Source organism: Phymastichus coffea, unplaced genomic scaffold, assembly GCF_024137745.1.
Source record: "Phymastichus coffea isolate CEN01 unplaced genomic scaffold, Cenicafe_Pcof_1.1 PCOF00050, whole genome shotgun sequence".
Lineage (NCBI taxonomy): Eukaryota > Metazoa > Arthropoda > Insecta > Hymenoptera > Eulophidae > Phymastichus > Phymastichus coffea.
The window spans coordinates 1,274,315-1,298,801 of NW_026706861.1; the positions used below are offsets into that span (position 1 = coordinate 1,274,315).

The 24,487-nt window shown below is 41.0% G+C and overlaps 1 protein-coding gene across 1 annotated transcript in view; it reads right to left on the reverse strand.

Annotated features, from left to right (window-relative positions):
- Window positions 1-976: 976 nt before the first annotated feature.
- Window positions 977-24,487, reverse strand: part of LOC131665369 (ankyrin repeat domain-containing protein SOWAHB) — a 100,941-nt gene continuing 77,430 nt past the window's right edge. Inside the window, exons 10-16 of the mRNA XM_058937225.1 lie at window positions 13,195-13,293; window positions 13,086-13,091; window positions 6,605-6,677; window positions 6,070-6,162; window positions 3,049-3,075; window positions 2,216-2,370; window positions 977-2,147 (exon numbers count right to left, since the gene is read on the reverse strand). Coding sequence (XP_058793208.1) covers window positions 1,863-2,147; window positions 2,216-2,370; window positions 3,049-3,075; window positions 6,070-6,162; window positions 6,605-6,677; window positions 13,086-13,091; window positions 13,195-13,293 — 738 coding nt within the window. The 3' untranslated portion in view covers window positions 977-1,862. The remainder of the gene's footprint in view (window positions 2,148-2,215; window positions 2,371-3,048; window positions 3,076-6,069; window positions 6,163-6,604; window positions 6,678-13,085; window positions 13,092-13,194; window positions 13,294-24,487) is intronic.

Sequence of the window (24,487 nt, forward strand, 5' to 3'; positions counted from 1 at the left end):
AAAGAGAGCGAAAATTTTAAGTTTCAGTAACCGAAAGTAATTTTTGTAATCTTTGAAATGATAAATGTCATATCATATTTTATTACATGTGAATGATCAAAAAAATCTAATTTGAAGTTCAACGTTTTTTAACTTACAATGGTACATGTTGATTATTTGTTTATCTTCAATAAAAAATTGCGTAATTTCTTGCGTACTCATAATTTACCTTAAGTGAATATTGTAAACTATCGAAGTTTCACTTTGTAATTAAACACTTTATCCAAATATTTTAATACTGAATATCAAATGTTCTGGAGTAGTCTTTAATTTAGTTGAACTAATTTTTTCTCGTTCCATTGCACATTGAAAAAGTCTGTTGTACTTTTATTTTTGATCGCATGCTTTTTTATAAAGGCATTCATTCATTCAATAATAAAATAGGCAATATTTTTTAAAACATATTTTATAACATTTTCACGGAGTTCACCAAATGTGTTTCGATTACATAAACTTCACTCATTCAAAAGACAAATACAAATTGACGAAAACGTTTATACGACTGAAATAGTTTTGTTATTTAACTATTTTTTAATGCGTGTCTCATTGCTCGACCTTTAGTTAATTAAAATAAAAATGAATTCACTTATCGCCGAACGAAAAAAAATGCTATCATTGAAATTTCTTGATACTTACCTTCTATTCATTTTCATAAATCGTTGACTGATAACTTTTGGAAATAACATACCATCATCAATATTTTTATTTGTATTTATTTACAACCTAGTACATAAACTATTATTAAATGCTTGTGATGTTTGGGTTCAATATAAGACCAACTTAAAACTCTTTACAGAGAACATTTTCAATAAATTTTCTATATAATGTATTATTTGATTAATATCATTTTTTACAATACAGCTTACAAGAAAATTTTGAATTTTTATAATATAATTCAATTATTTGCGTTTAAAAAGATATATTTCATGTTCATATCTGTACAACTTAATTGTCTTTATCATTCGAATAAAATGTATCATTACAATGTAATTTGTATAATTATTTTTATATTCAAATAAAAAAATGTATTTATTGTTTGTCTTAAATTCTACCAGCTGCGTAGTAGTACTTAAAAAACGATAAATCATTATTCTAATGGATAGCTACTAGAAATTTGTAATTTTCGGCAATTTATAGTTTAATCGACGAAATCAATTTAAAACTTGCAAGCATATTAAAAAAACTCGGCATTTGTTTTCATATATTAATCTGTGTCGTCTGACAGCCTCAACTTAAAAATGGTTAACCCTTAATAAACATCCAACTGTTTCGTCATTTACTATGTTTACATTGAATAATTATCCAAATTCATAATTTTTATTTTATTTTATCAAACAAATTTTATCGATGAAGTATCATAACAGTACAAATAAAAACTGAAACGATGCTAGCATCTTGCTTTATTCTCGAGAATATAAAAATATTTAAATTTAATAGCATTCACACAGATATCTGCGATCAATAATATCATACGACGTTGTATTCGATATAAAAATCAATGCTGTTCATACAGCAATATTTATAAGATTTAGTTTGAAATCGTACAAACTACTTTCGATTCATTGTCATGATTATTATCCTTGTTAAGTATACAAAAATAATTACCAACTAGTTAGTCGCAAAATATAACTTTGTATAGTGGTATTTGTTCAAAAAAAAAATCTGTTAAATTACAATTAGTAATTTTAACATAATGCTCTTTTTTAATATACGATCATATATTAAAATATATCATATATCATCCATAAATAACTTATCATTTACAATATAACTAACAACTTCAATTTTCTGAACATTCAGAACGTCTTGATAAAAATGAAAATTCACGCGGAACCTCGCCAAGCAGAATCGAAACCACAAGCGCCGTCCGAGTCGGAATCATTCTGCTGTACAACTTTGATAGGATTGGCTTGTGCCAAGAGGTTATTTGTCGTCAAAGCAGATACAGACGCGGGTCTACGGCTTGTTGTCGTGGATTTGCCTGTAGGCGTTGGCGTTGTCGGTTGGCTTGCGGGATGTTGCTGACGGTTTGAGACGAAGTCCGTTGCTCGACGACTACGACGTTTTTTGATGGGTGCGTACTTCGGCGGTGGCATCATCTTATCCGCCTACAAATACAATTGTCATTAAGAGTAGGGAACGAAATAATCAGCATGTAAGAGCTTAAATTGTTTACTGGTAAATTGTCGGCCGAACCCCACGATTTGTGAATCTTCTCGTTGTTGTTGGATGCGTTATTAGTTGCTACTCCTAAGAACTGACTGAAAGCCTCCGTCGTGCGCTTCACGCGGACGTTCAGCGAGCCAATACGAAGAAAACCAAGATCTTTCTCTGTATAGCGAAGAACGATAATTACCGTAATATTTCTTTTAATAACGTTGTAAACTCAATAATGGTTGTAAAAGAACTTTTCAGATTTCATTTCTGTTACACATGAGTGCGAACAATGACGATAGCGAGGGTGATAAATTGAAAAACTTGATGGTGTCCTGCTTCGATGATACCATTACACCAATTCTTTTTAAAGTTAATCGCAACTTATATGATGAGTGAAGTTCAAACAAGGCATTGGCAACAATGAATATTGTTGCCAATACCTTTCACAATTATAAGCGGCACATTTATATGTAATAGTCATTTCATTATTTTCTTGAATGCACGAAAGTATATTAGCCATCATCTTTAATATAAGAGCAAATAGGTAATAGTTTGTTTCAATTGCAGTAAAGCAGAAGTAATAGGCATGTAAAGATAATCAGGATTGAAAGATTGATAACAGAGGAAGAGAAAAAGGCAAGCGTTTCAGAGTTAACACACTCTTTTTTAATTAAAACAAGTTTGCGAAATTTCAGTAGAACTACATACTGACGTTACAAATTAAAGTAGAATAAAAAAAAATTAATCATGCAATTTATGCAAAAAAAAGCAAAGTAATAAAAGCTGGACACGCTAAAATTTAGCCTCTAAGCAAGAAAGTTCCTCGATTGCGCCAGGACGAGCAATTCTTACCTGCATGCTTTTTCCTTGCTTTTATTTCTGAAAGAGAAAACAGACACACGTATTATCATGGGCAGCTCTCCACGTACTTTACAATAGGCGGTAATGTTAAATGGTAAATATACATGTAGAAGCGGTATAAGCTATTTATGATTAATTTTGTGATTTATCGTATTATTCCATTAAACATAACAGAAAATAAATGTCAGATGATTAGAATGATACACTGTCATCTTCAAATACAAAGCTGAAATAAATTAGTTTTCTATTAGTTCGATAACTATCCAAATATTACATGCACCTTAAAGTGTGACGCTTTTGCAGCAAGATTCATTAAATTAATGCACGTTATATGTCAACACAATCCTATATTAATGGTCGACAGTTTGAAGTAGCCGATCTTCCAATAACAACTTATGACTTGGAATACACCGTGCCACGACTAAATACACAACAACATTGCAGCTTTTCTACAGTGAAGCTTTATCGCTCATATAAACATTAACAAATGAAACATTTATGCTTTTTAAATTATTTAACGATCTCATTAACACACCATCAAAATGCAAATTGGCCTCTTTTAAATTTTCTAATGAATTAGCATTACAAGGTATTAAAGTAGGAGGGGAGGGGGAACTCCGGTGTATTATCTCGGTGTATAATTAAACAAAGCAAATCCGCGCATTATCCTGGGGTAGAGCGTGTATGTAATCTTTGTTTCACCTCCGGGCCTCTCTTTTCATAATATATAACACGTAATAAATAGACCATTGTTGCCCGGAATATGTAACGAATTTAACTATACGACGGTATTCTGCTTTTTTTCGTTCTCGTTTGCTTTTCGGCGAATTGCAATTACGTAATACGCGAATTCGCAAAATGCGAGCTTTTCAATTTGCTTCCTCTTTGTATTTATTACACTCAAATTTAATGGCTGTACTGTTACGAAAGCATAAATCATTTATCGAAAGAGAAAAAAATCATTCGCTCGAAGAACCAGTTCACAAGGCAAAAGTATGAAGATTCCGAATTCTCACGCGGTGTGAGCTATAGTCTACTTTCTTTTCCTGTATCCACTGACGTGAGCTGCCAGTAGCACTGGCAATATCCTATCCCGGCGCAACGTATTATGTGCAAATCATTGGACTTTGGGAAAAAAATGCCGCGCGCGTGTCAGTGAGATCGCGTGTGCTCCGTGTTATTTCATTTTACGATGTACGCGTGCAAATGTTGATCTCTATCGGGGGATTAATTACTGCGCGAGGAAACGTCGAAACGAACGTGAAATGGGAGACGTTACAAATTACTGTGACTCCGCGCGGCGACGCGCGTGGACACTGATTGTTACTTCTTCTGTATTTTCAACTACTGGTCTGACTGCGCGCACGCGCGTGCGTGTGTGTGTAGGACAGCATATTTGGTAAGTGTTAATTATTGTGTACCCATAATGTACTGCATTATTACGTCGGACAGTGTGTGTACAGTCGGTAAATATGCAAAAGACTTTAGTACGTATTGAAAGATCTTCACTTTGCGCGTGCATGCTTTGAGAAAACAATAGAATTTACCCAGATGAGTTGAGTCTACAGCAAATGCGTCAATTTGTTACAGGAAGAAAAAAGATTTTAGATATATAGTAGACACATGCATCGGCGCACGACGGTTATTGTCACTTTTGATTGCTTGTTGAATGACAATCAATGTTGGTTATTATTAATAAAATTATAACAAATTAGAATGTTTGCTATTTGTTATTTAACTCTTTATCATAATTGTTCACATTATTAATTTTAAAGATAGAAATGAGTGTAAGTAAATTTATCGTACAAGTCACGATAGAAATTGGTAAGTTCAAACAAAAACCGTGGCATGTTACTTGGCTACAAAAAGCTCACGTTAACTTGAATAAAATAAAATACGCGCAGAAGTTTCGAGTACAAAGAAGCTAACTTAAAGATTGAAACATTGTGTGCAATGGAGCTAATTTTCTGATGAACCTACCAAAATGCCATCTATGTTGAATTCATAAAGTAACAATAACCGTCAATTTCGATAACAATCTTACACCATAAATTTGTAAGTCCTCATATCTACGTGCAGCAAAAAGCGACAAGAGCATAAACAACTGCCATGAGCGATTTAACAATTTTTGAAAAGGAACTTGTCGCTTTTTCTCAGAGGTTCATCAATGGCTCTGAATGAATATTCCACTAATTTTAAAACATACGCGTGCGTATAATATACTACTTTGTTTGATTGTTTTTAGATAGCGGGGTGGGTAGGTAGAGTTATCTCTGCGCTTTCACCGACGGATAAACTTGCCTGAGCGCAGCACCAGCTAGTCTCCCTATAACAGAAGTAAATGGATCCAGAAACCCAATAGTACTCACCACAGCAGTTTTGTCATTATATACTAAGCCGTTGCGCTAATTGATTTTTATTAGAGCAATAGTTCTCATTTGGGATCCCGTTAAAAAAACTACTGCGCGCAATCGATAAAAAGCAGATACGTAGTCGTACAATTCAAATGCTTTGATGACGATGAAATTTGTCAATACTGTATCTACGTTTTTTCGTTTTGTAAAGAATGAAGTATAAGAGAAAATCAAGTGAAAAAGCGATGGCCAAGAGTTATCGGGTAACCTGTAAGAACCTCTGTAATCATACAAATATATAAGCATGCAAATTTACACTCGAAACCTATGAAATCAAATCTAGCTACTAAATAACTCATAAATCACCCTTCCAGTGTATCACTGCTACAGAAAAGGCCATCTAGAAACATGCATTACTTATTACACTAAAATGTTGCTTGATAAACCAATCGATTCGGGCAGATCCGTTTTGAAGCGAAAAAATGGAAACGAGAACACGCAGAAGGACAATAAACGATTTTAACGGAAATATCGCGGACGAGAGTATGAAAAAAAGCTTGCACAAAAACCATATAACAATTACTGGAATAAAGAGAAATGTCTCATTATACGCTCGATAGAGAGGCCACAAAGATAGGATATGGAAGCAATAACTTACTGCGCATCGTGTCCTGACTAACCGCAGCCTTCTGAGAGATCGAGTATTGCCTTGGCTTTTTGCCGCTGTAATCGCGGATATCTTGATTGGCTCCTGCGAGCAAACAGATAAAGCGTCGAATTAACAATTTGAAAGCCCCGTCGGAAGAACAAATAAAATCGATCTTTGGACGAAAAGTAAACAAAGCACGGGCGATAAGAGGACGCTGCGCGCATGCAGGCGCGCGCGCAACTCGTCTAATCTGCAACAAACCAGGCGCTCCCTGACGGGCTTTTCAAGTCGAAGGGGGCTGCGCGCGCGAGCACGACACTTGTTTGGCCAGTATGCGCGCTCGCTGCCTCGATTAACCGATCGGACGCCCGATATTATATGAGATAGGTGCATCGAAGCTGCCCGAGCGCCGTGCTCTCTTCTCTTGTCACTGCCGCCGCTGATCGTCGGAGTGCTTGTCAGAGCGCGTTGCCGATCGGGATTCGTTTTTTCGTTTGCTTTCGACACCTTTCCAGAAACGTTATTGTCAAACGCTCAGACTTACCGTAGACCTGGACCAAGAGATTAAAAATGTTCTCGTGGTCGAACTGGAGGGCAAGGTGGAGCGGCGTGTAACCCTAAATCAAATAAAGAACAATTAAAAATAACCGGTCGATGAGCGCAGCTGTCATGAATAAAACACAGGATATGGAGGATTATACACGAGCAATGTACAGCTATTCTCGGCAGAAATAAATGTACAAAGCGTGTTTTTTTAATATCGGCACGTCGGTGTGAGCTTTCGTCGGCATAATGCGCGCGATGCCAGTCAAATCGACCGTCCAATCGGATCTCTGTCTTAACGAAAACTTGGCTCGCAACGCGAGTGAAAATTACGGTCAATCTTGGAAAAAAAAATAAATAAAGATCGCACGAGAACGAGAGCGAGAGCCCGATCTACTGCCTATCCATCAACATGTCGTATCGCGCGCGCGGCTAACAAACGCCGCATAAATAATGAATCGGGCGCTCATTGCCACGACAAACTTCGCCCATCCGACTGTCCATTAGGACGGGAGGAAAGGCGATATTGCAGCGTAGCAGCTCCGCGAAAGCAATAATCATAGGACAATGCAAGACTGACAGGCCGATCTCCATTGTATCAGCCGGAGCGTGCGAATGATCCGCTTCCTGGTGCGCGCCGCGGATGGGTAACAATCTCACGCACCGCGCGAGGCGCGAGCCGCGAAAAGAAGGGAAAGATAAAGAGAAAAAGGAAAAAAGAGAGCACGCATCGCGTGTCTTGTCTTGCGCGATGACGTTCTAATAAGCCGTGCCGTCTCGCATAATTCGCGCCTCTTCGCCTCAACCAGATGCCAGCTCTATCGCGCTCCCGGAGAAAGTCTATCCTGGCTGCTTCACCGCTGCTGCTCTTCCTTTTCGTTCTCGCGGATGGATGTTGCAGCGAGCCGCTACTGTGCGCATACGCGGTGTCACTGCATCGTCTGCCAAAACGATCACAGCGACGACGAATTCGACAACGCTTCAAATACAAAATGCTCGTGATTTATAGGAACGTTGAACGAAACACGTCGATTCCATTAAAAAATCTCAATTTCCAAAAAATTAATCATATCTGTTCGAGCATATTTCGAAAGCAAGTCCCGATTACTGTAAATGTATAAAAATCGATTTTTAACGCGAAATTGTATCAACAATTTTGAGGCGACTCCCACAGAAATGGCAATTTATTCTTTTCTACGATCTATTGAAAAACCTATTGAAATTTTCACCTTTTGTTTACTTGTAACTGTTTCGACTAAAACGAAAATGCAGCGCCGCAATATTATTTTCCCAATTCTAAGCACATTGAATAGACACCTGACCCGGCGAAAGAACAAAGAGAATTGCCTGAAAATATTTCTGAAAAAAGCTAAAACCAAGAAGCAAATTCATTCTCGATTAAGATCGAATGTATAACGCGGAGAGAAAGAGAGGATTAGCCCGCGTTCTCTTCGAGCACCAGCTGCAGCGTAAGAAAGTTTATACCATGTTGATCCACCTGCTCGCACGCTATGTATATAGACGCAGTTAAGGTATTCTCGACTGCACCTTTGATTTTCATCTTCTTTTTTTATTCGAGTGAGAGCCATACCGCAGCGCAAAAATTGCCAGTGTCCATTACGTTAATGAAGACGGACGTCTTAAGTGGTTTTTAATTGCTGCCTTTTTATCCGAGTAACACACAATGGGGTGAAAGCAGATTGATTACTATCTTGGAGCTCATCTGTTGGTGTTATTTATTTGTCTCGAAACGAGATATTCGACTGAATAATTTGTTGAGATTCGAATCAACGCAATCTGTCGACGCAAAGCACAACTCACTTCAATTGATAAAGTTAAACTTGACAAAAAGGGGGGACTCGATTAATTACATTGCGGAGAAATGGAATGAACGCTGTATTACTCGTCCTCTGCAGCTCGTCAAGCCGGTTCATCTGCTCTATTCGGGGAATAAAAATAGTGACAAGCTATAGGTCAAATGCTGGATTCAAAAGTAAAAACTTAAACGCGAAAAGAAGACAAACGACTTTCCATCATCTTGCGGCGCTACGGAACAAAAGAGACATTCGCATGCAACGAAGCCACGCAATTTTAAGCGACTCCAATCCACCGCGCAACGAATACACACGATCGCGCGACTTTCCGAAAGTGAGCACACGTGCGCGTGTCAACCCTGCGAACGCAGTCGCTTTCTTTTGCATAACGTAGCAAAGGGGTGCCGGTCTTCATACATATAAACAGAGAGCGAGACTTTAAAGTGAAATAAATTAAAGAGACGCGTATATGGAAAAGTCCAACTCGCCCCTTTCCTTCTTCTTTCTTCTTTATTTTGCACGACGAAGGGTGCATATATACGTATCGCGAAATGAAAGCAGGGCTGTGTCAATTTGTCGAAGCGCGAAATCGCGAATTCGCACATTATAGAGTTGGCGATTCGATACGGAAGCTCGTATCGAGATTTTAGACTTTTTATTGAATTTTTCGATATAGCCTACCGCGCACATGTCCGAATGCAGTACGCGAAGGGACTCTGATATTCCCTATTTGACGATCGTGAGACGAAAATCCTTCTGCTTCTTCTCGACATATGCCATCTATCTAAACGGATTGTGCTTTTGAACGGCAAGTTAGAAAGGAAAACCATAACGATAAAAATGACGATTAGAATTATTTTCGGATAGAACAATACAGTACGTTCAGTTTTCATCAGTTCCATTAAAATAACTTTGTTTGTTCGGTCTACAGGCCTGCAATGTCGCACGAAAGTTTACGATGAGTCGACTAGAAAGTATTTCACGTTACGCTGCCGTTTCGTAATGTCGAAAAGCATGTTAGGTAGTGCTCGCGCGCGAAAATTGTGAATGAATTTTAACGAGCGCCGCCGGAGACACGACTGCAGCCCTAGTCACGATTATCAGCAATTGGCACGCGGCAGAAACTTCATCAGGCCGTAAAACAATCGACATGGAAATCAAATAACCCTAAAATTCGGATGTCCAATCTGGTGATAAAATCGCCGGAAGAATATTGAAAAGTACATAGGCAGCGTCCATCGCGTGATTTAGCTGCGCTCGTAAAGCAGCAGTGCGGATGTTACCCGCGCGACGCTCGAAGGGGGGTAGGGGGGAGTATTAAAAAATTGAAAAGTCACACGCGGGGAATTGTGATATACGCGTCGCGCGATATTGGCCGGCAGCTGTCCCTCTTGAAATACGGCTCATCTCTCCTTCTCTGTAAAATCCGTTTTTTCCTCCTCCCCCTCTCTCTTTCTCTCTTCCTCTTCTTTCCGTTTAATTCGAGGGTCGCGTCATGCGGCATATTAAAGGCTATTTATCTGCCAAAGAGATCGCGTTAATAGTGCGAAACGGCCGTGGCCGAGGAGGTGTGCGCGCAATGATTTATCGTGGAATCACGTGTTTTCTTACTTGAGATTTTCATCGACGAAATTGATATTGATGGACTTGATTTACATTTTTCGCTGGATGCGTCTTTGCGATGTGTGCGCGAGGAAGTTATATTTCATTCACAGAATAAGCCTTCCGTAACGAATGCCATTTACGTCGCAAAAGTGTGCAAACTAAGAGCTTTCTCTTATATTCGGATGACGATCAATTGGATGTCGAAGAAAATATTCAAACTTATATTCGATTTTCAAATACTTAACAGTATAATATGTACACGAAAAATTAGTGGACTTGCTAGTAATTTCACTTTACGAGTGTGTCGTAGTAAAAAGTGTATATTAAGCGTGCGAAACTGAATTGAAATGCTTTATATCTACAGTATCTCTGTGCGTTAAACCTTTCAAGTTTAATAAATTCAATTGAACGTTAGTTTTTATCATCCACGATATAAGAACTAAAACTATAAGTCTCAGACAGGAAGCGAAAGTTTGAAACACGAAAATATCTTCAATTAGGTTTCAGTGTTACCTTGCCGTTGGAGCTGCGTATATTCATTTTATAAAACATTAATCACAGCGAATGTTGGTATAATAAAACTTTTCGTCTTACAAAATTTATTTAAATTTACCATGACAAAGAGCCAGCTGGAGAGAAGAGCTGATAAAATCTCGCGAGCGTTACAGCCGGCTTCTTCTGATTGCAAACCACGCAGCATCCGCACGCGAAGTGTTCCGAACTCGCGAAGAATGTGCCGCGCGCTGCGCACCTTATTCTTTTTTTTTTTCTTTCTTTCAAACGCGCGTCTGCTGAATAGGCATAGTCCAAAGCTACCTTGCATTGTTCGAGCGAGGCTTCTTGCTTACGCCGCAGCTGCAAATTATGGGCTGTACGTGTCGGTCGGCCAGCTTCGCGCATTCATCATTGAAACTCTCTCTGGAAAAGCAGAGAGATATCTTTCTCGTTAATAAAACGATCGGAGCTCGGAGAAGGACAAGGTCGAATGTAAATCGAGCGTCGCGCTGGGAAAGAGTTTATAATAATTCTTCGGTGACGCACGAGTTCCCCGCGCACGTACGCACACACGCGGATGAAATCCTCCCGTGTAGGCTTAAGCCGATCTCCTCATCCGCGCAGCGTCCCACAAATTGCGCTGCATCTCAAAAGCAAATTAGCTCGGAGCCTCGCGGTGGCCGACGAGCGCGGGGAAAAAAGAGGGCGCTCTCTCTCTCTCTCTTACAATACAACAAAGAGTGCGTATATGAGGCGAGCGCGCGCAAAGAGCGCTGAAAAGTCGAGAAGAGGAGCGCGCGCTCTCTTTTTCTCTGTTCCGATAATTGGCTACAAGGAATGCGATCGCCGTGGTTTTTTTGGTGGCGACATCGGGGCGCGCGCCCTTCCCCCTCGCCCCGCTCCCCTCCCGCCAGCCCCGTACACGTAACGAGATAATTAATGTACCGCGTGGAATTAGCCGATTTACATGAGACGCCACGGCCAGAGGACGCGACCGACTCGCGGGGATTTCGCTTTGTCCGCTCTTTCTCTCCTCCTTCTTCTTTTTGCCTTCTTGCTTCGCATTCTCTTTTGCTCCATATTGCTATTGTTCTCTTTATCGTCTCAAGAACTTATCCAAAAATCGCACTCTCATTTTCTCCCGGACTTTTTTTTTCTTTTTCTTACTTTCGTTCGTTCTTTCTTCGAGCGTGCGCTTCGAGATAGTGCGGGGCTACGTCGAATGCAGTTCTTGTGATTTTAAAAGTCCACGTGGTGGCCGTGGTGGCAATTATTTCCCTTCTCATTTTTTCAAGTCGCTGTGGAATGCATCAATCGGTGGCAATACGACGAAGAATTTTCACGAACAAAGAAGAAGCGAAAAATTTCACGAAAATAGCTCGCGGTGCCATTGGCTCCGATAGCCAATGCCATTCGCGGAGCGCCGCCCCGGTTTTACGTCAGGAGCAGGAAGAAGACGAAGAGAGGAAGAGATGTAAGGCGCTGCGGTGACGACAGCTTTCGGGCTCCGGTTACACCGCGCGCCGCTTCTTCTTCGTCTTACAGACGGGCGGACCAGGCGCTCGCGCCGCGATCCCAATGGAGCAAAACTCCTTCGTCAAGCTGTTTTCTCGTTTTCGGAATCGCGAAAGATGTGCATTCTTTCCTCTTTTTTTCGTTTGTTACACACGGCTAGAATTATTTTTGCGTTTGAAGATAGATTCATGAAGAAGGCGCGATAAAAGTGGCAAGAATCGGCTAAACAGATTTCCGTTTCGATTCGACGACGACGGATTTAGAAGGTCAAGCGCTTGGATACGCGAGTTGGAATAAAAATTCCTCGTGGCTCTTGAAAGAAACGACATTGAAACCAACCAAAGCTTGCCACTTTGGATGAGCGTCGAGTAAATTATTTGCATCCAAAAAAGGAAATTGTACAGTCAAGCGATCATGTTTACGAAAAGCTTGCGACGTTATCCGAAAACTGATTGCAAGCACGTAAGCAAAATGCAAATCCTCCATGAATAACTGGATTGTTAGGCTCAATAAATCCCGAAAAATTAATTAGCAACGAAGAACCCCGCGAGAGAGAGAGAAAGGACCACATCTTGGAAGTCTGGAATTCTGCTCGTTTTCCCTGCATTACGGTGCCGCTAACGAGCGCCCTCGCTTATATAAGACTCTGAACGCGCAGGACCACACACATCTGATCCTATCAGAGAGAGAGAGAGAGAGCGAGAGCGAGTGTGTGTGCTCCTTCTTTCTGATGTCCTTATCGACTGGCCGGCGCCCTTTTTACCCCCCTCTTATATATACTCTTCGCTAGATCGATCGTGGGTAAATCGCTGTCGACGTGAGAAAGCCCCGCAAGCGTGATTTTCCTTATCGGACTTTCCAATTGAGCGAGCGCTTGTATGCTTTAGCAGGTCAATTAGTCGGCGATTCAGATTGAAATGTTGCAGATTGGATGCCTGATTGGATAATCGTTTACGATGGCGAATTGCGCGAAATAGATTTTCTTTCTTGGACATTCCGATAGCTCACCGACATGTCGACTTTTCGGGGGGACAATTAACGAATATAACTTACCCCATTCTACGTGCGATGTTGTCATTGAAGAAACGGAAACCAACGAAAAATATCAATTAACCTGATGGCGTAGAGTCCAGTTTCTACGTAGAGTTTGTGTAATACGTACCGTGGTTTCATTGACACCTTTTATGTAGTTGCCGTACGTCCCTGCAATCAATTTGACAATGTTCTCGTCTCCGTGTTTTGCTCCCCAATGAAGAGCCGTCTGTAAAACATGAATATACATTGAATCGATGTTACGTCTCATAACAAATATTTCCAATTGTTTGTAAGTCAGCTGATTTACTAAATTTTATTTTATTTCCAAAACTGAGTAGATTGTCGAAAGATAACCAAATTTAACGAATGATTTATGAGTCGACTAAAGCGATTTCAAGAAAACTCGTGTTCACAAAATTACGATTTGTAATTGTAATATGATTACGTAACGAACATAATATATTACGAGAAAATAAAAAATTCTTTTTGTGCCTAAGAACAATAAAAAGTACTTTGTCATGTAACAATTTTCAGAAATAAAATTGTCATATGTTTGTTTCCGTGATTCCGGTGATTTGGATTCCACCTTAAATTGTAAGTCCAATCATGATACATGTAGAACTTTTTCCTCCTGTACCATTTCAAAAAATGGTGAAGAAGGTGGATCTTCATACATATGACTAAAATAGACCAAAATCATGCGTACAGGTACCTAATGCACCTTCGTCGCGTTCCACGTTAACGTAGTTCTTGAAGTTACAATAACAATAACAATATTAATTTCAAATCGTAAAGATAAGTTGACAAGCAGTACATGGGTAGCAATGAATACTGTTTGACATTTGTTCATTGGGAGCTTGAAGATTAGACAGGATTATAGTGAGCAGCCATTCATCAGTGACAACATTCATCCGAGTAAATTGTTCGCGCTACGACCTAGAATCGTCGAAATTTGGCCTGTCTGTCAAAAAACAAAGCAAGCGAGTGCCGACGCGAGCGCGAGGCGCTGAAAAAACCGTCTACGCCGACGGAAGTCCGCGCGGTCGCATGCTACGACGACGACGTTGTCGACAAGACGCGAGCAGCTGTTCAGGCGCGTCGGACACGCGTGCACGTGTGCGCGCTGGCGTAACAGTGTATTTTCGGTGTGTGCAACTGCGAAATTAAGAGCGACGAGCTCGCGGCGGAGGCTTTAATCCTAGCGACTAGTGATATACCTCGAAAATTTAGCCAAAAGCTTCGCGTGGACGTGTCCGCTTGTTCTCGCGCTGACAGATGCTTCTGCGCCGACCGGGGCCGTAGGCGATGTGTCGCCCTTTCGGGTCGCGACGGTTTCTCCTCGGTTGGCAATTAGAAGGACTGCCACGGGCTATTGACAAAATCGATGCGGATCATCCGGTGAAAGCGTTGGACATGCCGATTTGACGGCACACTTGTACCATCAGCCCACCTCTCGCGGGCTTCGCTCGTCAGAGCGTCGCGAGACGCGCCTACCCCACAATGTCTCCATCTGCACTGGCGCAAGATAGCCGGCAGATATCTGAAAGTTGGTCTCGCTGTTGCTGGCGCGCTGGCGATGCTGCCTCACCGATACAGATATCTCGTGGCTGCTCTTGGGCTGCCGTGCGCTTCAGCTGGAATTTACGTTGAATTAGCGTATAATCGTAGCGGCCGATCTGCGCGTGTCTTTGCATCCCTTTGGCAAAAGAGGTGAACACGTGTCCTCGTGCGCGCTTGAACACAATATTTAGTGCTCGCGCTGCCGACAACATTTTGTTCTTATCCCCCCTCCTCGTCCCCCTCGCGCTCTCTCCCGTGGGATTGTCTTTGCGCGCGTACTCCAAATTTTTCCAAAGCCGCCAAATTCCAGCCGTTTGCTTCGAATACATCCTTATACGCCACAGCGGATGTTTTGGATTTTTTCACACTCCGCGTGTAATGGCCGATGTCCCTCTTATACTTGCTTGCCAGAAGTCAGACTGTTGCACTTGTTTGCACGTGGGAATCGAATTTTTTTGTTTGTTTTTCTTTCTCAGTGAACTTTTGTAAGGTTACATTTGCAAGACACTGTTGAGGTTTTATTTTTAATTTTGATCACCCGTCGTTGACTATCTGATAATTAGACTTAGTGCGCGCCCAAAGATTTATAGCGAATGAATTGACGTAATAGAAATCGTTGAGCAATTAACATTTTCTTTGAGGAATGATCTTCAATTGTTACGGTATTAAAAAAAATAGAAATAAAAGTTAAGTCACATCGAAATAGTCTTTTATTAGCCAAACTGGAAAGTCAGAGAAAGCAAAACCCTTTCAAATGATATAATAAATTCAACGTCTTCATTATCACCGAGTCTTGATACAAACGTTTTTTTTTTCCTCCGACAAAATCAATTAAGAGACGGTTGGCAGGCAAAGAGCAAGAGCCAAAAAGATCCCTGCTACAAATTCCCTCGATGCATACCCGCATACATTTGCGTCAGTGGATTAGTTGCGAATTCATTCCACTGCTGGGTTTTTCTCGACGGTGGCGCGGCGGTAAATTGATTAAAAGACTTCTTGCGCCGACCGCATGCCACCTTTTTGTTTTTCAACAATTCGACGAACTGTCCGGCACGCGTCCTACGTTGACGTGGGTGGATGATTTGCGAGCTAGCAGTGACAGATGAATCTGATGAATGGCACTGTTCTTTTTTTTCGCCAGTGAGATTGTGCTTTGCTGTTATGATTGTTGTGTGAAATTTATTTGGGAGTAGGTTGGTGCGTATTTTTGTAAAACTAAAATAGATTGCTTGCTTGATGAGGAAGCCTTGAAGTGGTGATCCATTAAAAATATTACTCTTTGACTCTGACATTTATTTAAACTTGTTAAGTTGAAATAAAATTCTTTTAACTGCAACATCTAAACGTACTGCACATCTAGATAGAAAGATCATCTTTCCCACGCCGTGGAAATGTTGGAAAGTCATCGTATTAAAGTTTGTTTATCTTATATTTTTACAATTTTGGTAACAGAATATACTCACAATTATTATACAATTAAATTATAAGTCGTACGTAAGATCATCATCTTATCCAGTGACATTTCACATATAGCCCTTCTTGGCCGCAAATGTTCGCTCATTTCTCTTAATAAAAAAAAAGCCCGAAAATTAGCATACAATCTATTATCACGGCACATTCGTAACACATATTGCTTATAATTTCTCATTCATATTAATACCGAAGCGCGGAGATAGCATCGCGCCTTTTTCCTCGGCAAATGAACATTTACCGCGCGAGCAAGCAGCAGAAACAACGGCATCTCATCCCACGCGTTGGCTCATAAACATCCCTCCGCGTACGCAAAAAAAAAGAGAAAAAAAGAAAACAGAAAATGAAAGAAAGAATTACAACCTCGGATACGCGCGAGAGCGAGAGAAAAGCCAAGAAAAAATCCTGAAACAACCCCCCACCCCCGATCCGCCTCGCGCGTACGGGCGTCGTTCGTCCGCGGAAAAAGAAACGGAGCGCAGTGCAAAACTGTGACGGAAAACACAGACGGTAGGAAGAAAACAGTGGCAACGGATAAATCATCGAGTATAACAGCGCGTATGCTAATGACACGTCCGCGCATCCTCTTTCTCTCGTTGGCCGCGCCAACAATTTTCCTTCCGCGTTGAAATCCGCGCTCGTCGACAAACAGCAAGAAAAAAGGAGAGAGAGAGAAAAAACAGAGACGATTCTTTTGTTTCGTTTGACGGGGCAACGAGGTAAAGAAAGAGAGAAATTATGCGCGCGTGCGCGCGTGCGCTCGGGTATCAGCGAATGGTATACACAACGTCGCTGCCGTTGCGGAATATGCGCGTGGAATGCTAGGCTAATTAGAAACGCGAACTTTTGCCGGCTTCACTTTCCGGCTGTTTATTCGCTCGGCGTGTTCCCTCGGAATCGAAAACTCGCTGCTGTCGAGACGACAAAAAAAACTCTGTCGTTAATTACTCAAAAACATGCTAGACATTGAATCGATTTCGCTTAAGACGGGTGTAAATGATATATACTCGGTAACCGATGACTCGCTTCTTGGTAACAAGCGCCATCTCAATACGAAAAGCAGTCAATACTTTGGAAATTTATATTTCTCGAACCATCCACTGCGCATTCAATAATATTTCATTATAAAATTCAATGTGCATCAAAAGATGTCGACGAAACCGATCAAAATATGTAAGCCCCCAAAACTCTCAGCTGTTTTCTACTGCTCATTGTAAAAAACGTTCGCATAAGCCATGAAGAGCACACAGGAAAAGATCTGGAAGAACACATCGTTCCATCGTACCGCAGCGCATCAGGCAGGCAGCATCGAATATTCAATTAACAGAGAGCGTCGGTATTAAGCCGCCCACCTGGTGATTGCGCGAGGGCGATATAACGCGCGACTACTTTACGACGAGCCGTATAGTATCTCGATTGAATAAAGCCGCAACTTCCTCGTATACGGAGAGGCAAACGAGCTGTGACTATGAGTGACGCGCGTCGGCGCGACCTGCGTATAATGTGCGTGCATTTCTATCCATACGCGCGATTTCATTCGGGCAAATCGTTAAAAAGACGAACGTCGCTTGTCGCCTCGCCAGTATACGACGCCGCTTATTAATCGAGCGCAATTAATGGGTTCCCAAGGAGATTTCTGTCTGTTTATGGCCAGTCAATGGATGCTACGTTAAAATTATAATCTTTATTGGTCATCGCCCAATTCGATCTACTTCGAATAATTGAATGTGTACATTTGATAAAAATAGATTCCTATTCCATTTGCAATTACGTCAACGGAAATTTGTTTGATTAAAATTGAGACAAGTAGTTAGCTAATGGGACAGTGGCTGGGTATTGCTCTGCTCACACCGTTTCACTGATACTCATTGACACCGTGATCAAAGTGCACTAACTACGAGAAAGTAAATGCGCAGCAACAAATTGGAAATGATCGGTGATTTCACATTACGTTCAGCTTGTCGCTACGCCATCTACCTATAAATTAAGAGCAAGCGAACATAAACCATCTCCGTTGTTTTTCGCGCACTCAACGGCGAACCGCTTGACACTGCGAAGCAGCGGATAGAATATACGTTCGCGTCACGCTTGGCTAGTAGCTGAGTGAGCGCGTAAGTGACATCCGGCATCTCGCGGTGAGAGAGGAGTCGTCGCGGAAGCCTCGGCAATTAGGCGACTTTCCTCCTATATGTGCGAGAATGGCTCGCCAATGTAAATCAGACGCTTCGGGGGCAGGTGCATGCGCGCGCGCCAAAGCCATACAAGACATTGCCATCAGTCGCCCATTAGGCCGTCACTCGCCGCTACCGTCGCCTATCCGACGCAATGCTATATACACGTATAGACGATTCGGCGAACTGCGACGTCGCACACGTACCTTTGTCTCTTGCGAGGAAACAAGTTGTTATGTGCGCCAAGCTCGTTTCTATAAGATTTCAGATCCAGTTTCGACCAATGAGAATCACTCTCGAGAGACAGATCGTATCTTGAGTTATTAAGGCAGTAGATTGACATTTTCGTGAAAAATTCAAGCATATCTACGAAACTATTCGCAAGCTGAAAATTGCAAGCCAAAACAAAAATTTTCGCTATTAATTTTGGATGAAAAAAACACGAGCTTATTTATCCAATGAGACACGTGTCCGTTGGATTCGAAAAGCGCACGTGCCATCTCAACAAAAACACATGCCTCAAGGGGATTTCATCAGTAGAAAATTAAAAAATAATAGATAAAAATATTACTCATCAGGTATTTATTTTTTCTAAAATTATTCAATAGTTATATTCCGTATATTATTTTTGGATTATATTTTTGGTTTTTTTAAAACAGAAAGTACATGTGCCTTGAGAGATAGAAAAGCGCGTGCTTTTCCTTCAACCGCGATTCCACATCTAAACCTCTCAACAAACGAAATACAAATCGTACCCCCTGGAAATAAAAACGAAATTTTTTTGAAAAAGACATCACTTGAAAAAATAGAAAAAGGATAGTTGAGAGGGTGTCGTAGAGGAATGGTAGGATGAGGGAGCAATCGATAAAGCGTGCAGCGTCGATCACAAGAGCGAGAGAGAGCTGGGGGCTGAAACCGGTAAGCCGCTTTGGGGAACGAGCCGTGTGCACTCTCCTATATCCTCCACTCTGCTGACACTGGATGGAGGAGACGGAATGAGGAAAGAGGGCGGAGGACAGGCGATTAGGTAAGCCCTGGATTAGCTATAGCCTCCTCCTACCTCCCTCGACACACGTCCCTGTTTCTCTCCTCGTTGAGCGTCCTTTCACCCTCGCTCAACCCCCCTCCCCTCCCAAACCCTTCCCTGATTAACTAGGATGAATTCTTGATCTGATTGTTTACTTTGCCCAGGCTCTGTGATCGTTCGCGCGCTTTTATCGGATATACACACTTCGTTCTTTCTTTTTTGTCGCTTCGTATTGTAATCTGTCAAATTCGTAACATGATTGTAAAAATCAATTCAAATATCTCTTATTGCCAAAACAGATACAGTAAAAAGTTTCATCAAAATTCGATTATAAAAGTTGCACAAAACACGCTGTCTCAAAGAAAGTATTGATTATTCTTACCAAAAAGTTTAATAAAAATTTAACAATTCCTTGATTAAATCGTGTAACTAAAAGAAATATATAGTTGCTCAATTTAAGTAATGATTTTGGAAGCTCGCTCATACTCGGTAAAAGCATAATCAAATCAAGTGATAGAAGCTAAAAGAGTCACTATCAATTTTCATAATTCTCATAATCGTAAGAAAAAGGCTTATCAATGCCCAAATCATACCTTCTACGAGCAAACGTTAAGTCTCGTAAACGCAAGCTTCTTCGTAGTTAGAAATCCTGCAGAAGGGGAATGAAGCTTGAGCGCGCCGTTGTAGGTTCGATCGCCATCCACTAATAATGCCGGTTCCTGATTTACATGATTGGATTGGCATTGCGAAATTGAAACTGCGCTGGGCGCGCTCTTGTACCGAAAATGGAGATTGTCCCTCGAGCGCCGAGTGGCGCTGCACTATCCGCTCTCACTGGATTCCTTGGCCGGAGCCGAATTACTGTTTGCCTAGTGTGTCGCGCTCCGACGACTGCAATACTACCGCTTCTACTCTGCTCTCTACCTACATACGTGTATATCTCTCTCGCCTCGGATTTGGATTAGCTGTTGCGTGTGTACGTCGTGGAATTGCCTTGTGCTCTCTTGTGACACGATTTCGAATTGGAGATAGCCAACGATAGATGACTTTGGCAGCTGCGTTCGAATAATTTTTGGCGAGCTATCGTTGACATTGCTCAATTCGTCAACAAACCAATAACTATTTTATCTTCTTACGTTCTTTTACTGTCAACGTGAAAATCTTTTTATTTCTCGAAAGCTTGCTCAAAAATAAGAAACTCATCGTTGTATGGGTTGAACAAGTCAATTGGAAAAAATGGTACTAGGGTAACAAGGCAAAACAAACAGTTGAATGAATCGCTCGGAAACTTGCGCAAAAATCTCGGCAGGAGAAGAAGAAAAAATAAAGAAGCGTCGAACGAACGGGCAAACAAAAGGCATCGTGGTTGGATAAAAAGAAGCCGAAGAAGCGTTTTCTGCGGTCTCTCTCTCTCTCTCTCTCTCTCTCTCTCTCTCTCTCTCTCTCTAGAAAGGTATATAGACACAGTGAAGAGAAAGAAAAGACTCTCTTTACCCGTGCATCCCTAGCGTTCGTTTATCTGCCTCCCTTCGTCGTCGTCGTCGTCGTCGAGAGAGAGATTAGTATGCCTTGGCTACGGAGATCGTATCTTGGTTGCCGCGGCGGCGAGTCTCCTTTTGTATTTATACCGCGAGGCCCAAAGCAGATTTGTTTTATGCAAACGCCAACGATCTTTTTCCCCCGTCCGCTCGCTCGCCAAGCCGATATTAATATCGAATTTATCGCATGCGCCTTATTCCACAGAGATATTCCATGTCGATGATCCGCGACTAATATCAATTACTTCCGTTGATTTTGCGCCGCTCTCACCAGAGAGTATAAGCGATAAAAGCACCGACTTTACAACCTTTGCCTTCTTCACTTTTCTTTTATTTCTTTCTTTTTTTCTTGCTCGTCGTTGTTGTGCGCTTATCCACGATCACTTGTAAACGCGTCATATGTAGGGGCGAGAGGCTTTATTTATTTCGATACTTGGCGAATTGATTGCCCTCACTCGATTTCCATTAATGATTTAGTAATGAATTTCGATTGGGTTATATACGTGGGCATATCTGCGAGTGTCTTTATCAACTGGGATTCACTTTTTGGAACAGTCAACGTATTTTTAATGATTTTCGTTTGTAATTTTATCAACACAACTGTAAAGTTTTCACTATAAAGAAACATTAGTTCTATGACATAGCGTATTTGGATGATTTGCATAGCGGCATAAATTTTTCTTATCAAGCATTTCACTGTTGGCGAAAGTCGTAAACACGTTTCGTACAATTTTGATCTGGCTAACCGATTTTATATGTATACGTGTTTGTTATCTGAGTAACAGTTTCTTTTTCAAAAATATTAATTGGTCTTGCTCATTTGTATGTTACCTACTCGGTTTGCAAAACAGTGGCTCTCACAGATTTCTGTAATCTCGCAAAGCTGCAAGAAAATCAAAATATCAACCAATCAATACGAAAGTTACATCTGCAGAAAGCAGAGCGACGGCGTCTTTTGTCGATGGTAGCCGCAGCGTGAAAGCGACAAATTTCCAGCAAATTGCGAAAACAAAACCGGAAACCAAAGGAACCTGACAAAGAAGCGACAGAACAAAAGGAAGAAAGAAAGGCAAGAAGAAGAAGAGGAGGCGCGCAAGGAGAATAAAGAAAAACGTGCAACATAGGAAGTCGGAACTCTCAGTGGAGCCGAGCCTAATCCCCGCGCACTGTGTACCAATTACCCTGTCCATTGTACTCGCGGGCTCATGCAAATTGGATTTCGGTCGCGCTGACAGCGCCTACTGGGCTCGCGCCCAGTGTCCTCGCGCCAAAAGACACCCGCGCGATTGACCAATGTATTACTATATAACGGTGCCCGTTAACGTGCAGCAGTGAACAGCTATACATTGCAGCTTTTATTCCAGCCGCTACTGCGTATTCGTATAAAGATTTGTTGGCGGTTGACGCTTGTTTGTATTGCGGGTGCTGCGCTTTCTTATAGTTTAACGCATTCCGCATTTATGACGAACTTTAAAATACGGAAGTGTTCACCTTTTAATCATCGATGATAACATTTAGCATGCTTTCAGTATTTCACAGAGCTTTTTAGATAACCGTACTATCGTAAGGTTGTCAGGACAAGAAATCAAAACCTCGCTCTAATCCATTTCTGAGGGAATAATACTAGTTTTCGCATTAATAAAAGCTATCAGAGATGAGAAGGCCAGGTGGTTTTTCTGTCGAGCGTTCATCCAAGAATTATTTTTATCTAGCAATAATCAATATTCACACTTAGTCACTTAGTTCTTCATTTTCCGTTGTCAAATTTTTCACTAACTTGATGCTTTATGATGTAACACAGAATGCGGGCCAGTGCACCCGGCAAATTGAGTAGCTGGATAAGATTGATATAGCTGATAAAACTTTTTTCAAGTCAATAATCCATGTTTTTGTACCAGCCGAAAGCCATTATTTGAAATAGAGACAACGAAAGTCTACGTTGATTTTGTCTAAATTTCCAGTGCACCATTCGTCTTTGAACGAAGGCAAATTAAAATCCTTACGATATTGAATTTAAAGTTAAAAATGGCGTCTACAAGGATAAATATGGCGTATATAGCGAGAAGTGGTTGGTGAGAATTTCGATCGTGAAGAGGTATATAATGGACAGTGTTGAGGCAGGCAGGGAGCCTTGGTTATATATGCCGACCAGACTCTTTCCCACGAGGACGACGCTCCAGTATGCTCGTGGCGCTTTACACTACGACCAGACGCCAAACACTGTACATTCGGTTAGATTCTAAATTAAACTTCAGCGAGGAAGCTTTGCTACATGATGGTATGCACATAATTAAAACATTTATAGTCACATAATTTACACTCAAATGTAATTAATATCGAATACTTTTTTAATATTATCTGCTTGACCGGTTAATCTTTACTTTTAAATGCACCTTCTTACTTTCCGCTTGATGGCTGATCACAACAATGCGACTCCTAGAGATTTAATACGAATATATGTATTCAAAATCTTGATCAACACGACGTTCGACACTATAATTGCATGTTATTCAATACAAATTGATGTAGAACAGCATGTTATACGAAAAGAAAGTAAATCAACGCCTTTATGAAAGAAAAAGTTAATTTTAACACTGATCTTCACACGCTTAATTTCAAATCTACGATCTTCATCGATCGCAGTGGTACACGTGTAACTAATTTTTCGAAAACATTGTAACTTTTCGTGTCGCGTTATACCAATTTCAACCGCCAAAGCATCTATTCATCAGTTCGGTAATCTAACGATTGGAATCTTGATAAAAGTAGCAGCTTTTTTCGTCACACAATATGTTACAGAAAAAAAAACAGACCTTCGTATCTGTCCCACGGCTGTCAATCACGTGACGACTTGAATACACTGACACGCGATTGCCTCTTAAAATTTCCATATCATCAATATTCGAACGTAACAAGTGCGTCTCCCCCATTTTGTATAGATCTAGACAAAAAAGAAATAGAAACAAACGAGACTTTCGGCATGTCAATTATACTCGCACGTTGATATTCAAGACACTTTCCTTCTTTTTTTTTTTGGCAAAACTTACCTTTTTCCCGATCGATCAACCGCGCGCACGTATACGGCGTCCAAGGTTCCGGGTAATTAGCAATCCAAGCATCGTCTTCTATAAAATCAAACGGTGAAGCAGCAGCAGCAGCGTGTGAATCGCTCGTATCGGTCTTTTGCCTCATTTCGTAGGCCGAGCGACACCTGAGAATGACATACTTAGGACGAGGCGTGATGCGGACGCTTAAATTTAGTGCGCGCTGATATATTTGACTTTTAGCGCGCGATGAGCAACGCTCTTATTTCTGGCTCCACGGTTAAATTAATTTATCGCGTTTTTCTTATTACGCCTTTTTATCGATCCTACGTGCGTTACGTTCTGGGATCACGTTCAAATCTTTGCCGAAATACGCTACATCGCACGATTCGCCTTTCAAATAGTTATCTTAATTAATGTACAAAATATATTCAGAACTGTTCGTTTGATTAAAATCTGTGAATTTCTTTTAAAGGACGTCTTCGCTTGATATTGAGATATTTCACATTTATATCTATACTACTTTAGTATATAACACAATTTCAATTGTAATTTCGAGATTCGCAACAATGTTCATGCAGAAAATATAGACGAGTCTATCTTTTAAGTT